At 41.3% G+C, this 17611-nt stretch overlaps 1 protein-coding gene and 1 long non-coding RNA gene across 2 annotated transcripts in view; one reads left to right on the top strand and one right to left on the bottom strand.

Moving 5' to 3' along the window:
- Positions 1 to 8936: 8936 nt before the first annotated feature.
- LOC120858506 lies at positions 8937 to 15537 on the bottom strand. The gene is made up of 2 exons (XR_005719883.1): positions 14940 to 15537; positions 8937 to 9464 (listed from the first exon to the last, which is right to left on the bottom strand). It is a non-coding gene; the product is annotated as an uncharacterized LOC120858506 (long non-coding RNA).
- A 1059-nt stretch (positions 15538 to 16596) lies between these two features.
- ITPR2 (inositol 1,4,5-trisphosphate receptor type 2) overlaps positions 16597 to 17611 on the top strand; it is a 594002-nt gene continuing 592987 nt past the window's right edge. The window contains exon 1 of the mRNA XM_040234592.1: positions 16597 to 17378. Within this exon, the coding sequence (XP_040090526.1) occupies positions 17287 to 17378 (92 nt within the window). The 5' untranslated portion in view covers positions 16597 to 17286. The remainder of the gene's footprint in view (positions 17379 to 17611) is intronic.

The raw sequence follows: 17611 nt of genomic DNA, 5'->3' as shown, positions 1-17611 counted from the left end.
AATGTATTATAGATCAAAATTAATATGGAAGCTTTTAAAAATAAGTTATTTGGGAACAAGCTATATCCTGGAAGAAATATGAAGCTTGAGAGAGTAAAATCAGAAATTCTCTGGATAAGTAAGGGTTTAGCTATTTAATTATTACACATGGGAGGCAATTATTTTTAAACAAAATGTATCTTTTTATTCTTTGAGAACATTCATTCAAAGAAAGCATCTGTGGTACTGACATTCTAAAATCCAAACAAAGAATAAATGCATCCTAACAAGTAAGCTGACCCTAGAAAGGCTGGGTCTTGCTACCCCAGCCTGGCTACCTTGTTCTGCATCACATTGTGTGGGGGGTTGGGGGATAGTTTTCTTTTTTCTTAATTTTAAAAATTTATTTATTTCTTTTTGGCTATGCTGGGTCTTTGTTGCTGTACTTGGGCTTTCTTAGTTGCGGTGCACAAGCTTCTCTTTGCAGTGGCTTCTCTTTTTGCAGACCACAGGCTCTAGGGTGGGTGAGTTTCAACAGTTGTGGTGCCTGGGCTTAGTTGCCCCATAGCAGGTGAAATCTTTCTGGACCAGGGATTGAACCTGTGTCCCCTGCATTGGCAGGTGGATTCTTTACCACTGAGGCACCTGGGAATTCCAATAGTTCTCTTTATTGATCCTTACTTACCATCTGCCTCCTCTACCCTTCTACCCTCTCCATTCTTTTTGCTTTCCTTTACTTTTTCTTTCTATATGTTTTGTATAACTTGAAAAAATTCCTATTTTTGTCTTCTTTCCAAATGATAAAACACATTTGTGTCATTATACTATTAAAGATACATTGCCAAAATACTATTTGATTATAGTAAATTCACACATACAGACAGACATTAAGAGTCTATTTCAATTTGGGATAAATTATGGAAACAAACAATAAAGTGTGTTTGACTTATATAAGTAGAAAATGCTATGCACACAGGTGCCGAAGTTTATTAATCAGCTATTTCATTGAGCTAGTATTTTAATATATTTTGAATGTGAAAATATTTGACATTCTTTGTAATACAAACCACTCAAGTCTGTGTTGTTGTTTTTTTTTTTTTTTTTTACCCTTGAGAGTCTTTATATAATAACCATCTTATAAATAGAAATGTTTGGAATTCTTTTTGCATGTATGCTTTGAAAGGCATGTGTCACTGGACTTACTGTTCATGGGTGACAGTGTATGGTTTTATTTCTTTTTCTTCAGAGCAACAGTTTTCTAAATTCTCTTCCCTCACCAAACTCTTTCTTAGTAATATACACGAAAAGACTTTCTTGGTGATCCGATGGTTAAGAATCTGCTTGTCAATGCAGGGGACACGGGTTTGATCACTGTCGGGAAGATTCCACACGCCTCGGGGCAACTAAACCTGTGCACCACAATTACTGAAGATGACACACCCTAGAGCCTGTGCTCTGCAACAAGAGAGGCCACCACAACAAGTCCCCACACCGCAACTAGAGAGTAGTCTCCACTGGCTGCACTAGAGAAAGCCTGCTCATAGCAACGAAGACCCAGCACAGTCACAAAAAAGGCTGTAGAAACTAATATACACAATAATACATCCCTATCGGAGGAAAGTGTCAGTCCAAAAATGTAAGGAGCTTAATCTTTTTTCTTCCCTTTTATGGAGATATAATTGTCATGCAGCACTGTACGCATTTAAGATGTATAGCATAATGATATGGTTCACCTTCATCATGAAGTGATTATCACAGTAAGTTTAGTGAACATTTATCATCTCATATAAGTACAAAATTGAAGAACTAGACAAAGATGGGTGTTTGTTGTATTGCAAACTCAGAATTTACTCTTAACAACTTTTATATATAGCATCACAACAGTGTTAATTATGTCTATCATGTCATATTATACATTACATTGCTAGTACTTATTTATCCTATAAGTGAAGATTTATACCTTTCGGCTGCTTTTATCCAGTTCCCCTACATACCACCCCGGTTCTGGTAGCCACAAATCTGATTTATTTTTCTATGAATGTGTTTGCTTTTGAAATATAATCGACCCATAGCACTATGTTAGTTTCTGTTACACAACATAGTGATTTGATATTCCTATATACTTCAAACTGATCACCATGAGTCTAGTTACAATGTTGCCATACAAAGATATTACATAGTTATTGACCATATTCTCCACACTGTACATTTCACATTCAGGAGCTTAATTTTTATTGTGATATTGAAATATACCCTAATTTAATTTAGATTTTAATGTCTTGTTCAAAAAAAAAGAGGAAAATAACAATTTTGGTAGAGGAGGAAATTTTGCTGCCTTGTACTGAATGTTGCTCCTGGGGGTAGCAAGAGAGGGGAATTGCTTTTCTCTGTTTCAGTAGCATGAGACCCTTGGAAGCATGAGCACGTGACAGTTCTTTGTTGTTGTTCTGTCGCTAAGTTGTGTCTGCCTATTTGCGATCCCATAGACTACAGCACACCAGGTTTCTCTGTCCTCCACTATCTCCTGAAGTTTGTTCAGATTCATGTCCATTGAGTTGGTGATGCCATCCAACCATCTCATCCTTTGCCACCCCATTCTCCTCCTGTCCTCAATCTTTCCCAGCATCAGGTTCTTTTCCAATGACTCGGCTCTTCGCAACAGGTGACCAAAGTATTGGAGCTTCAGCATCAGTCCTTCCAATGAATACTTGGGGTTGGTTTTCTTTAGGATTGACTGGTTTGATCTCCTTGCTGTCCAATGGACTCTCAAGAGTCTTCTCCAGCACCACAGTTCAAAAGTATCAGTTCTATGGTGTGCAGCCTTCTTTATGGTTCAACTCTCACATCTGTATATGACTACTGGAAAAACCATAGCTTTGACTACATGGATCTTTGTCAGCAAAGTGATGTCTCTGCTTTTTAATACATTGTCTAGGTTTGTTCATAGCTTTCCTTCCAAGGAGCAAGCATCTTTATGGCTGCTGTCACCATCCCCAATGATTTTGAAGCCCAAGAAAGTAAAATCTGCCACTGTTTCCATTGTTTCCCCATCTGTTTGTGATGAAGCGATGGGATTGGATGCCATGATCTTGGTTTTTAAATGCTGAGTTTTAAGCCAACTTTTTCACTTTCCTCTTTCACCTTCATCAAGAGGTTCTTTAGTTCTTCTTCGCTTTCTGCCATTAGGGTGTTGTCATCTTTTCAGCTTGTGCTTCATCCAGTCTGGCATTTTGCATGATGTACTCTGTGTATAAGTTAAATAAATAGGGTGACAATATACAGCCTTGATGCACTCTTTTCTAATTTTCAATCTGTTCATTTTTCTATGTCTCAGGCTAACTGTTGCTTCTTGACCCAAGTACAGGTTTCTCACGAGGCAGGTAAGGTGGTCTGGTATTCCCATCTCTTTAAGAGATTCAAATGCTCAACGGGTAACATTTTTCATTTTATTCCACTTTTCACCTTAATTCTGATTTTAGAACTCAGTCTTCAAGCAAGATGGAACCGTATAGTTCATAAAATATTTACTCTCAATTTTTTCTTTTTCTTTAATGCCTAATCCAGTTTTACATGACTTACAAAAATAGGTTGGCATTTTCTAAATGATGTTTGGATAAAATTCCTTAAGGGCAGAAACAATCTTTTGTCACTGTTATATAACTACCATGTAACATGATAGTGTAGGTGCTCCATGAAAATTTGCTGATGAGTAAAGTGACTGCCAGGATGTACCATTAACTTTGAATAAACTGCTATATTTAGAGCGTTTAAATGTTCATGTCTACTTGCTTTATAAGAATACTGTCAGGTAAATGACACACAATTAGTTCTATGTTTCCAGTGCCTGTGTACAAACTGACCTGGCTATGGAGGAAAAGAACACAGGAGACTCAGCGTGGGGAAAAAGGAAAGCTGAGACTTTCAACAAGTTAGTGGAAGAAGGGGATGGCTATACAGAAGTGTAGAGACATGAACACCTCTAAACCAACATAAAGTTTATCAGAGTACTTGGCAAAGGTCAAAAGCTGTATCAGAAATAAACATGAATGGTGCAGGGTAGACCATGCCACGTGGATTGGTGGGCTGTGTTGCAGTGATGGTGAAAGTAGAGACAATAAGTGCTCTCCTCTCTCTCCACCTCCTTGCCTTTTGGTCCAAGAATATGTCAACAATAAGAAAATCTGTGGGGGAAAAAGATGAATATTAAATTGGAAGAAAATAACTCATGACAAAAAGCAAATGATTATTTTTTCTTTTAAAAATTTTATTAAATTATAGTTGATTTACAATGTTTTGTTAATTCCTGCTGTACAGCAAAGTGCTTTAGCTATACATACATATATTCTTTTACATACTCCATTTAAAAATGTTTATTTGTTTATATGGCTGCACTGGGTCTGAGTTGTTGCACTCAGGACATTCGATCTTCATTGTATCATGCAGAATATTTAGTTGTGGCATGAGAACTCTTAGTTATGGCACGTGGGATCTATTTAGTTCCCCAAGCAGGGATCAAACCTGGGCCTCCTGCCCTGGGAGCATGGAGTCTTAGCCACTGGACGACCAGGGACGTCCCATCTTTTTCATATTCTTTTCTATTATGTTTTTTAAAATTTATTAGAGTATAGTTGATTTACAAAGTTGTGTTAATTACTGCTGTACAGCAAAGTGATTCAGTTATACATACATCCACTCTTTTTTAGATTCTTTTCCCATATAGGTCATTGCAGAGCATTGAATAGTTTCCTGTGCTATACAGTAGGTCCTTATTAGTTATTTATTTTTTACATAATAGTGTGTATACATCAATTCCAATCTCCCAGTTTATCCCTGCCTACCCCTTCCCTCACCCTGTAACAATAAGTTTGTTTTCTACATATGTGAATCTATTTCTGTTTTAAAGACAAATGATTTTTAAACTCTAAGAATACAAAGTATAGTTAATGTAGACTTGTAACATAGCTGCTAAGAAAACCAGTATGGTACAACTTTATATGGCATTGTGTATGGCTGCGTTGGGGGAGATGGCATACACTAAGACATATTAACATTAAAGACATGAACCATTCATTATGCAGTGACTCTAGGGGAGAGTATTTCAAATGCTGTGAGAATGAAGGAATTGTGTGTTCATTAGAAGCAAATAGAACAGATGTTGCTGACAAGTTGTCTTAAAAGTTCTAGCATGTTCCCTCCTCATCTTCTGGTTCTACCCACTGCTGCTTACACCTTCTCTCAGAAATTGACAGACTAGAAGGAAGTGAGCATGTATTCAAAACCTGGTGTTATGTTATCTTCATCCACACACAAACATGGACAGGAAATGACATTTGAGCCAGGTGTTAATCTCTTCAGGGAAATGAAAGTCTGTGTGAAGTGGCCGTGATGGTTGCAATATTTGAAGGAATGTTTTTGTCTAGTGTAAACCTACTTCCACATGAAAAATACTAGATTCGCTTTATACAATAGCCCTCAGGCATTCTTAAGAGAAGATGCAATATAATTTGGGAGAGTTTGGGGAAGCTGAGTTTAGGCCTGTTTATTTGAGTATCTCTCAAAATCTCTTATTCAGTTTAGAGTTTTATATAATGACAAAAAAAATGAATATTTTTTATGTCATTTACGGCAAGTTTTATTCAATATCAAGCCTGCTCTGGTTTGATAAGCAGAGATTGATTGTAATGGTGAGCCTAGCCAAATCCTGACTTAGCCCAAGGCCCAGAACTAAGGCAAAAATGGTAACAGGTTTAGTTGCAACACTTTCCTGTTACCTGGTACTCAGAAATAACCAGACTCCAAACACTGATAAGGTTGTCATGGAGAACTACATTCCAATCTTAAATCTGTTTTTGCCAAGAAGGGTGGATTTGAATTCTACAGGCTTCTTGAATTTCCACTTGGCATTTTGTTTACTGAGATGTTCTGAAAGATGCCAGGAGACACGTGTGTGTGTGTGCCTAGTCGCTCAGTCGTGTCCAACTCTTTGTGATCCCATAAACTGTAGCCCACCAGGCTCCTCTGTCCATGGGATTCTCTAGGCAAGAATACTGGAGTGGGTTGCCATGCCCTCCTCCAGGGGATCTTCCTGACCCAGGGACTGAACCCACATCTCTCTTCTTTCCTGCATTGGCAGGCAGGTTCTTTGCCACTCGTGCCCCACCTAGGAGGCCCTCTAGGAGACACTGGGCCAGCCCAAACTGAATTACTGAAATGCCATGCAGCTATATATCCTCTGCTTGTAATTTCACTACAAAGACTCTGATAAACACTTCCTTAAAAATATGCCTTAACAAGAAAAGGTTAAGTAAAAAACCAAAATCAAAAGCTGACGTCCTAGGCATGTCTTCTGCATGACTGAATCTGGTATTTCCATTTTCTCCTGTTCTGCCTTCACTCTATTGTGTCAACTGAAACTTTGAAAAAAATCTTTCTCAGAGTTTCTTTAGAAATTTTTCCATTTAAAAAGAAGTGTCATTTATTGATGTGATTTTTATTTTGCATTTAAAAAAATACGAATTTTCTAAAACATTAGGAAAGTAGAGAAAATTAGTCCTAGTTTTACAAGTCTTTTTTTCTAGTATGTTGTTTTCCCCTGACATTTTAGTGACCAAACTCAACATAGAACTTTGATCCTACTTGTAAATCTTGACATAAATCTTTTTATATATTTTACATATTCTTAATAAGAATCATTGGCATACACCATGTTAGCTACTACTTCTACATCATTGATTTGCTATTGTTCAGTATTTGCTTTGCTTCCAATATTTATTATTATTAATACTATGACAAAAATTGTGAGTAAAGTATTTTTCATATATAGAATTATTTCCTCAGGATATACTCCTTGGATCTATATTGTCATTGAAAAAGGCTGTAAAGATATGAGATTGGCTCTTTCACTATCAGCATTGGTTATTATAAGTAAAAAATATTTTTTGCTATTATGAGAAATGATATCTCACTATTATATTACTTTCATTTCTTGCCTACATCCAACATTTTGCCTATAACATTTGTTGCGTATAGTTTGCCCATCTTGTTTTCTTTTAAATTTTATTAGAATTTTGACAGAATATTTTACAGTTGTATGAATTAAATCTACTTGACATTTTACTTTATGTTTTATATCAATGCCTATGTATTTTAAATTCAGAAATCCCTTATACTTATAAATATTAAATTTCATTTTTGAGTTTTTTATTGAATAACTACATTCTCCTGAATTTATCTTAAGATGTCATGTGATGTTCTAAAAGCATTAAACTAGAATTTTCAGCCAACCACGGTTTGCGAATATGGTACAACTTTACACGGGTCTGTGTATATGCCTGGATGTTGGTTAAAACTGCAGATGCAAAACCCACTAATAGGGAGGACCAGCTGTACCAACCCTCTAATGGGAACTTGAGCATCTGGGGATTTTGGTATCCGTGGGCCCTCTTGGAACCAGTCCCCACAGATACTGAGAAATGACGATATGACAGTTTATAGTACACAAATGAGAGGAAACCAAGGCAAATTTGGGAAAGGTCAGGTCAAAAAAAAGACTTCAGGAAGTTCTCCTTGAGTTTACTCTCCCTGTTTTTGCCCTTTTCTGAGTTATGGTGCTGTTTTCTCTTTTCTCCCACTAGTTGGGTGCCCTTGGGTTGGTTCCTTAACTTCTCTTAGACTCAGTTTCTTCAGCTGTAAAATAGGGCTGACAGTAAGTAGTAATTCTCTCCTGGAAGTTCTTAGATAATATACAAGAAGTGCTCTGTTCGGAGACTCAAATATAGAAGTCATTAATATAATTGCTTTTCCCCACCTCTTTCCTTTCTACTCACATTTGCTCTTACGTCTTTCATTCTCATTGCCAGTTACCAGTTTGACGGGTTTGGCCTTAGTAGTCTGTTTCCACTCATTAAGACAAGGTTAAAGTTCCTGAAGTAAACCTTTAAGAGCAAGTCGGAAATCCTGAGGGATCTGGGAAATGGGATTACACATTGAGAAATTGCTCCTAGTTTGCATTTTAGGACCTTAATTGCCCCAACTGCACTTCTTATAGTATGGGAAGTCTGTAAGAGGTGAGGGATAGTCAGAGGTCTGCTTTATGTCTTCCCGTTATCAGGCTAGGGACCATAAGCACAACAGCTTTTTCTTGTGTTAGATGGCAGTTTTCTTTCAGGGTTTTATCTGCCCCTCTTCTGTGAAGAGATAAAAACTTGCGGAAGGCAGAGTTCCCATGGGACATTGTGGGGTGGTTTTGCAGCACCAGGGTGGGAATTTAGCCACTTCGGTTTCAAAATTTGTTTTGTCTAGTATGTTTGAAATTTCCCCGTTAAAAATCAGATTTCTTTGTTTTAAAGAAATTTTAAGGAATCAAATATCCCTGAGAGGGATTATCAGGCATTCACTACTGTTTCCTGAAGGGGCTGATGTGTAAATAAAGCAGCTATTGACTCAGACTCTCTGGAGACAGGTCTGGTGTTGACTTTGTCATTGATCTGTCTTCTTGCACAGGTCACAGTATCTCTGATGCTTGATTTTCTTATGACTTTTAATATTGCTTTTCTCTCAGACAATGGTAATGACAAAAATAACTAACACCATGTCAAACTTGTTTAGTGTATTTTCTAATTTAAACCTCACAAGGACTTTAGGAGGCAGGTACTATTGTTCTCATTTTACAGATAAAGAAAATGAGGCATCAGAGGCTGAAAATTTGCATAAAGTCAGCAGAGAGTCAATTAGTGACTTAAACCAGGTTTCCCTGGTGGCTCAGACCATAAAGAATCCACCTGTAATGCAAGAGACCTAGGTTTGATCACTGGGTTGGGATGATACCCTGGAGAAGGAAATGGCAACCCAATCCAGTATTCTTGCCTGGAGAAGTCCATGGACAGAGGAGCCTGGTGGCTACAGTTCATGGGCTTGCAAAGAGTAGGACACGACTGAGAGGCTAACACACACACAAACCAGGTCTATGTGATGCTTTATTTTTAATTATTCTGGTATACAGTTATGATTGATGACTGTTGTCCTGATATCTAGCTGAGAACATGAAATTATATTAGAGGAAGAATAGTTGCAAACTGAAGTAAGCAAGAATTGAAATATTTGAGCAGTTTAACAGCTGGTAGTGCAAATATCTCTAAGAGGTTGGAAGAATATTTTAATAGGATGTTAAACAGAACTTTCAGTGGAGACATTGAAATACAATAATTAAGACCAAGATGGAAATTGTGAAGGGAAACATGAGCTAGGCTGTTGGAGATGATAAATGATTTTGAAGTGCTTTGCAGTGCACTGCTGCTGTGTTATGAGTCCTGCCCCACCCCCAGTGCATGGGCAAGATCCAAGCGTGTGTGTGTGTGTGTGTGTGTGTGTGTGTGTGTGTGTGTGTGTGTATTGGGAGGAGGGTGTGGAAGGGATAACTGGCTCTCACATCTAGTTTACTGGGAAGAACTTCAAAGGCACCACTGGGGGAGATTGGAATTTGTCCCCTGCAGGTAGGGAAACACAGTAGATGTCAAACCCTAGCTTTGGAAATAGGTTAAAGGTCAGGAGATGGGTTGGACACAATTCTTGGCAGGAAAATCAAACTTGCTGCTGCTTTGGGATTGGCCTACATTTGTGGAATTCTCCCAAACTAAAGGGTGTTTCTTGTGGATCAATCTTTAAAATGAGACCTGGTTTGGGATTATTGCTAAACTCTTCTCCATTAGACAACACTTTGACAGTGATCAAAACTAAAGTCATAAACAAGGGGACAGATGGACACCACTTTCCTGAGGTCAAGTCGCCTGAGGAAGTACACGTTGTCACTTAACATATTAATACTATTCTAGCTGGAAACGCTTAACCTAATCTAGTTAGGAAGAAATGCAAGACAAAACCAAACAGAGGACTATCCTATAAATAAATGGCCTGATTCTTCAAAACTGTCAATGTTATTAAAGACAAAGGATGTCTGAAGAATTGGTACAGATCAAAAGACACTGAAGAGATATGACAGCTAAATGCTGTATGTGATCCTGCATGGGATTCTGTCCTGGAGGAAAAACAATGCCATCAAGCAGTGGTCCTCAACCTTTCTGGCATCAGGGACTGGTTCTGTGGAAGACAATTTTTCCATGGACTGGGGGTGGTGGGGATGGTTTTGAGATGATTCAAGTGCGTTACATTTACTGTGCACTTTACTTCTATTATTTTTACATCAGCTCCTCCTCAGATGATCAGGCATTAGATCCTGAAGGCTGGGGATCCCCTGCTATGAAGGACAGTTGACCACACTGGATTATGGACAGTAGATTAAGGTTTTAGATCAATGTTAACTTTTCTGAGCTGGATAGCTGTATTATGGATACAGAAGAGGGTATCTTTGCTCTTAGGAACACATGAAGCCCTAGGTAAAGGGGCATGATATATGCAAGCTGTGGACAGATCTTAAAATAAATTGTATGTGTGTATGTGTGTGTTTGTAGAGAAAGACGATGAAACAAAGGTGGCAAATTATAAAAATTGGTGAATTTGGGTCAAGTGATGTGTTCTTCATAAAAAGTTACTCTCCTATAACTTTTCTGTAACTTTATTTCAGAATAAAAAGGAAAAACATTATTTTTTCAGCAATGCCTTCCCATTCACCAAGGTCTGTTTCACCCCACCTCCCTCCACCCCTTCCACACATGACCACCTCCTCAGAAATGCTAGTAAACCCCACTCTAGACCTGCTAAGTCAAAAATTTCATGGGATGGGGCCTAGGGAGCTGTGTTTTAAGATGGTTCTTACACTAAAGTTTGAGAAGCACTGGTTTAGACTAGTCAGAACCCATGCTTGGAGTTGCAGGAAGTGGGTGGTGTTGACCCCACTCAGGCTGGTAGACATGGAGGAAAAGTGGACAGTTCTTTGGGATCTATGACAAATCCTATGAGAATCTTATCAGCTTCTCCTTCTACATTCTTCCCTATATCATCCTCTATTCTTATTCCCGCTTGCGCCTGGAGGCAAGTCACAGCATTTTTTTAGTACAAAATTTCACAGCAGGCTGTATACATGACTAAGGCATATTTGTTGGAGGACAAATCCACAGAACTCTCCCTAGTGAATACAGAGATGGGATTCAGGAGGAAGGGGCACTTTGCCCTGGCTGTACCTGGGACACTTCCTTGGGGAAATGGAGCTTTAGGGTGTAGAGGTGGGAGGAGGGAAGGAGGAAGGGGATTTTCTGACAGAGGGACCATTGCATTCAAAAGCATGAAGACTGGGACTTCCCTGTGGCCCAGTGCCTAAGACCCTGAGCTTGCAATGCAAGGGGCTTGTGTTTGATCCCTGGTGAGGGAACTAGATCCCACATGCTGCAACTAAGAATTTGCATGCAACAACTAAAAGGTCCCACATGGTACAATGAAGATTGAAGATTTCGCACGGCACAACTAAGACCCTGTGCAGTCAATAAAAAGAAAAATCATGAGACTAAAAGTACTAGATTATATGTGGGAAGTCTGGCTTCCCACGAGGCTATCAGGAGTGGAAGAGTAGAAACTAAAGTTATCAAAGGAGGAGACCAGATAATGACCACTGTGGAATGTTGACATGGTGGTGTCGTATTCTCAGTAGAGGAAATCCGTTTAGATGGACTGATTCCCACAGTATCTAATATTCATACCAGCAGGTTAAAGACTAAACTTTCTTCTGTAGACAAGGGGGTGTCACTGTAAGTTTGAGCAGTTTTGATCAGATCAGCCTTGTAAGGAGAGTGCTCTGGCTTGCTGTGAGGACTGTGAGTGGGGGAGACTGGAAGAGTAGAGACTTGGGAGCAGGCAACAGGTATAGGATGGAGCAAGTGGGGAAGGTAAACAGGAGACATTTTTTGAGATAAAGGAGAGAAAGTAGGTAGAGAAAAGAAAAAAGAGTGACTCCAAGACTTTGTGCCTGATTACTTAAGAGGTTGCTGATGCCATTGATGACAAAAGTGATTTGATTGGAAGATGGAACATTTTGAGTTTGTGCATTCAGACAATTAATGAAGAATTAAGTAATGTGTTTTACCCCACCTACAGCTTCATTGAATTCTTTTTGGTTGTAACCTACCACCTTTTCCCCAGTCTCGGCAGCTAAGTATGAGACTACTGTTGCTCAAAGTAGGTGTCAGGTGAAACCAAGAACACAGAGGTCAAGGGAAAAATATAGCGAGCAAGAGTGGAAGTTTGAAGAAAACTTTCTCATCCCTCCCAAAAGGAACCCTGTGTCCTTCCTTATCCACTCCAGGCCATAGGGAATCACAATTGGCTTAAAAAGTATTTAGTAACTATTTATTTGCCTGCATTGGGTCTTCATTGCTGCATGTGATCTTTAGTTGCAGTATGTGGGATCTAGTTCCCTGACCAGGAAATGAACCCAGGGCCCCTGCATTGGGAGTGCAGTCTTAGCTACTGAATCATCAGGGACGTCCCCACGAATTGACTTTTCATCTACATGAATTTGCTTATTTTGCACATTTCATATAATTAGACTCATATAACATGTGATCTTTTGTGCCTGGTTTCTTTCACTCAGCATAATGTTTTCAAGGTTCATCTATATTGTAATATGAACCAGTAGTTTTTATGGCCATGTACCATCCCACTCTGTATTTATCTATTCATCATGGATGATGGACATTGGCTATTATGAATAAAGCTACTATGAATATTTTTGTACAAATTTTTTTGTGCACATATAGGTTTTCATTTCTCTTGAATACCTTTGTAGAGATGGAATTGCTGAAAGTGAAAGTGACATCTCTCAGTTGTGTCCAACTCTTTGTGACCCTACCGACTGTAGCCCACCAGGCTCCTCTGTCCATGGGGATTCTTCAGGCAAGAATACTGGAGTGGGTTGCCATTTCCTTCTCCAGGGGATCTTCCTGACTCAGGGATCGAACCTGGGTCTCCCACATTGCAGGCAGACTCTACTCTCTGAGCCACCAGGGAATTGCTGGGTCAAATGTTAAGTTTGTTTAACTTTTTTTAAGGACTATCAAACTCTTTTTCCAAAATTTCTAATATCAATAGAGCATTCCAATTTTTCCATATCTTTGTCAACACTCGTTATTATCTTATCAGTCCCTTATCAGATATATGATTTTCAAATACTTTCTCTCATATGATTATTTTAACTCTCTTGATAGCATCCCTTGAGACACAAAATTTTTAACTTTGGTAAAGTCAAATTTATTTTTTAATTGCTTATGGCTTTGGTGCCATATTTATGAGACCACTGATAAATTCAATATTATGAACATTTACCCCTATATTTTAATTTATTTTTATTTGAAGGATAATTACAGTATTATATTGGTTTCTGAATATATCAACACCTCTACGTTTTCTTATAGGAGTTTTATAGTATTAGCTCATGTATTTAGGTCTGTTTTGAGTTAATTTTTGTATATGACGTAAGGCCAAACTGTTCTTTAATAATTTAATCTGTTTCAATTGCCCATCTCTATTGGTGGTAAAAATCTAGTCAACTCTGGATACATTAAGTTTAGATTTTCTCAATCACCACAGTTTTAGTCTCAGTAAATCTAGGACTCAGCATTTTCCTTCATCCTCTTCTTATGTGGGATTTAGCCAAGTCATTAATGGTTAATGGTACCTGTTGACAAGTAGTACTTATAGAGTGGGTTAGAATTAGGATTAGGTTCAAATGTGGTTCTCTATCCTAGGATTAGCTTCAAAGAGAAGACAATGATAGATCCTGAAGAAAGTTTGGGAATATGGGATTAGGGTGAACACACATCCCAACTGAAGTACGGTTACTCTTGGAGGTAGCAAGTTTTACAGAGGTCCTGAGACTCTATAACAATAGCTGTACTAGGGGATTTTTCTCCCACACATTCAACACATATTTATTAACTGCCTATCATGTGCCAAGAACTCTTATAACAGTGGAATAAAGCAGGAATGAAAACGAACAAATTCTCTGCCATCCTGGAACTCATATTCTAGTGGGAGGAGACAGGACAATAAATAAGCAAATAACATGTGCTAAAAAAATTCTAAGAAAAATAGAATCGGGGAGACAGAACAAATGAAGCTGAGGACAGTATTTTTTACAGGGTGGTCAGGGAAAGTCTCCTGTGATATGGTGACATCAGAGCAGAGACCTGAAGCAGGAGAAGGACCGAACCCTGCAGATATACACGGGAAAAACACACAAGGCGGAGGGAACAGCAAGTGCAGTGCCCTCCTATGGCATACGTGAAGGTGAGCGAGGAGGCCAAGATGGCTGGAGCGGGAGGGTTCAAGTCAGTGGTGGGAGATGAAGTCAGAGATGTGGTGGCGGGCTCTCAGAATGGTTGTGCAGGTGTGGACTGCTCACCACTCACTCATACGTAAGGTGCTGCTCACATACGTGTACCTGCACAGCTGCACCACATCAGCCCAGGGGGAAGATCAATATACGGCCTTAAAGGCCATGGAAGTGACTTTAGAATTCACTCTGAGGTGGGAAGCCATTGCAATGTTTTGAGCAGAGGCTTGACCTAATTTCTATTTTAACAGCAAATGTTTGGCTTCTTGGTAGAGAATAGATCATAAAGGTGCAATGGTGGAAGAGGGGAAATCAGTGAGCAGTCTGCTGTGATCCAGGAGAGAGATGATGGAGGCATGGACCAGTGCTGTAGGATTTTGTTTATAGTTTGAAAGCTGAGTTGACAGGATTTGCTGGTAAACTGAATGTGGGACATGAGAGAGAGGAGTCAAAAATGATTCTAAGATTTCCAAGCTGAGCAGACGAAGGAAAGAATTGCCAGAATAGCTAAGGCACAGAAGACCCTTCGGTGGTTGACTGACCATATATTTCATGTTAATGCAGAAGTGTGACTGGATTCAGGTCTCAAACTATACAGGACACCTCAGTGGATGGTGGTGGTGGGGATGGGGTGAGGAGGAAAAAAGACATTGATCTTGGTTATATGACTTGAAGTTTGTACCTGTTCATTAGTATGAATGCACTTGTTTTATAATGTCTTGTTCACTGATAAGTTTGTACCTAGGGGAAACAAAGAAAAACATTCATGACTTCAGCCAATAATCGTGGAGCATCCATTTGGATATTTGGCACAGGATTGTGCAACATGGGAAACCATAGGATGTAATCCACGGACTTCTTGGATAAATAGAAACCTCCATTTTCAGGGTCTTCATCAAGTTCCATCGCAAGCTCTTAAATAGTTCAATGCCTGGGAGGCTCCCAACATTAATATAGTGTATCATGTAGACAGAAGAGAGCTTCTGTCACATAATAGGCATTTCTAAGTTGCTAAGTAACGATTTTCAAAGGAGAACACAGAAGTAAAGGGAGATCTGTCAGTTACATGGTAGGACAATGACTGGGTCCAGTTTATCTCAACACATACAGGCTTTGCGCTGACATTTCCTGGATTCTGTGAACATTTTATTCTCCTCTATCTTGCATGCTTTCTAAACGTCTGAATATTAAGCTTATTCCTTCAGTATAGAACTCACCTGCCAATACAGGAGACATAAAAGAGACATAGGTTCCATTCCTGGGTTGGGAAGATCCCCTGGAGAAGGAAATGGCAGCCCACTCTAGCATTCTTGCCTGTAGAATCCCATGGACACAGGAGCCTGGTGGGCTAGAGACTATGGGGTCGTAAAGAATTCGACACGACTAAAGCAACTTTGCAGAACCAGCTTTACATTCCATTATATAAGTGTCAACCATCTTCAAAATGTAAGACAGCCTTGAACTGTAAATTTAAATTTCCATCAGTTGCACAGTTTGGCACACACCTCTTTGTCCGCCCCGAGTCCCTTCACCTTTCAGCAAACCTTGCTCTGGGGGGATTACTTAGGTCGAAATTCTTTGACTGGGTGTCTAGAGTCCTAACTGCTGCCCAAGTCTGCCTTTTCCAGGTCTTCCGGAAGGAGAGGACCAAAGTCTTTTAAAATGATAAGACGAGAGTTACAAAAACAACAAAGAAGGTGTGGAAACGTGTCCCGCTGCCAGTTTCATTCATGACCGTTGGAACTTTAAGAGTCAGAAGCTTTAAAAAGGAAACAAACCGAGGCTGTCAGTGAGAGGGTGGCAGCGGTCTCTGGAGGTGGAAGATGAAACCTGGGTTTGGGATTAAGAGCAGGAGGCGCGGCCTCCGAGGTTTAAGAGAAGGTTCGCTGCCTACGGTTGGCTAAAAAATTGCTGGCTCGGCCAAGTGACTTTTCCCTCGCGTCTACCTGGACATCTGCTGACGGGTCAAGTTTCACTAACGCCTTACATTAATACTAGAGACAAAAACCTAAACTACTAACTCCACATGGAGACAAACCCTTCCCTCTCCCTCCCCACTGTCTCCCTCCTTTTCCCTCATATTTTCTTTCCTTATTGTGTATTTTGAAAAAGTTCTATTTTTTCCTTTACTTCAACACACCTTTCTCTCCCTCTGTCAGCAAATTACCCATTCCACGCACCCAGCCCACCCTGACTCCTTTTCATCTGCAGGCGTGAGGCTGGCTCCCTCTGCTCGGGTCCAGCGCGTCCGCCTCATCGCCAATTCTCATGCTCCCCGCCCCCTTTAAGACGCGGGAACCGGTCTGGACCCCGCTGTCCTTCGCCTTCCCAGGCGGGAACTGTCGCATCCCAAGTCTAGCCACTCCAGGGCGGCTCTCGGGCGACAGCTTCCCGGCTGGAGGGCCCCGCTGTCGCCCCTCCAGCGCCTCCCCGCGTTCGGTGCGCGCGCGCCGCGGCTTCCCGGGTGGCCGGGTCCCCCGCCCCCTAAAGTCGTCCCTCCCTGGCCGGGCTCCGCCCCCTGCCGCCGCTGCCTGATTGGCCTCCGCCTCCTTGTCCCCACGCTCCTCGGCTCCCCTTCGCCCAATGGGCACCACCACCTGGTCCAAAAATTTCCCCGAGGGGACCCAAAGGCTCTGCAAGCAGCAGATCAGGCCAGGCGGCGGGGACCGCCGCGGAGGGGCGCGGGGCGCGGAGGGTTCGCGGAGGCGGGAGCGGAGGAGCAAGGAGGAGGAGCAAAGGTGTCGGAGAGAAAAGTTCTGAAAGGAACAGGAAACCTGCCGGGGAGGCGGCGGCTGCGGCTCTCCAGGCGTCCGGGCGGCGCGCGTCGCGGGGTCTTCGGAGCTGCGGCTCCGGTCCTGGCAGCTCTCCCGGCGCAGCTCTATCCCTCTGGTCGTGCCTGCCGCCGCCGCCGCCGCTGTTCTGGGCTGCAGGCGGGCGCTCCGTTCCGCCTCTGCCGCTGCGGCTCCCCGGAGAGGGCGGCGCGGGTGCTGAGAAGAGAAGGGGACGTCTTCTTCGGAGCATGAAGCAGCATGTCCGATAAAATGTCCAGCTTCCTCTATATAGGGGACATCGTGTCCCTGTACGCGGAGGGTTCGGTCAACGGTTTCATCAACACGCTGGGGTAAGCCACGGCGCCGGGCGGGGAGCGCGGGCTGGGGACCCCTGACGCTCGGTCCCCTCGGAGCTCATTCCCTTCGCCTGGGGTTGCTGGGCAGGCTCTGTGCCCGCGGACAGCGCGGTGCGCTCGGCTCGCGCGCTCGCAGGAAGCTGCCGGTGGAGGCAGGACTTTCTTAGCAACTTCGTAATCTCGAGCTCAGACGCATCTGAAAAGGAGGAAGTGATTCAGAAGCCCGA

This window comes from Oryx dammah, unplaced genomic scaffold, assembly GCF_014754425.2.
Source record: "Oryx dammah isolate SB20612 unplaced genomic scaffold, SCBI_Odam_1.1 HiC_scaffold_29, whole genome shotgun sequence".
Taxonomy (NCBI): Eukaryota; Metazoa; Chordata; class Mammalia; order Artiodactyla; family Bovidae; genus Oryx; species Oryx dammah.
Note: the sequence above shows the minus strand (reverse complement) of the source record. Positions and strands in the feature narration are given on the sequence as shown.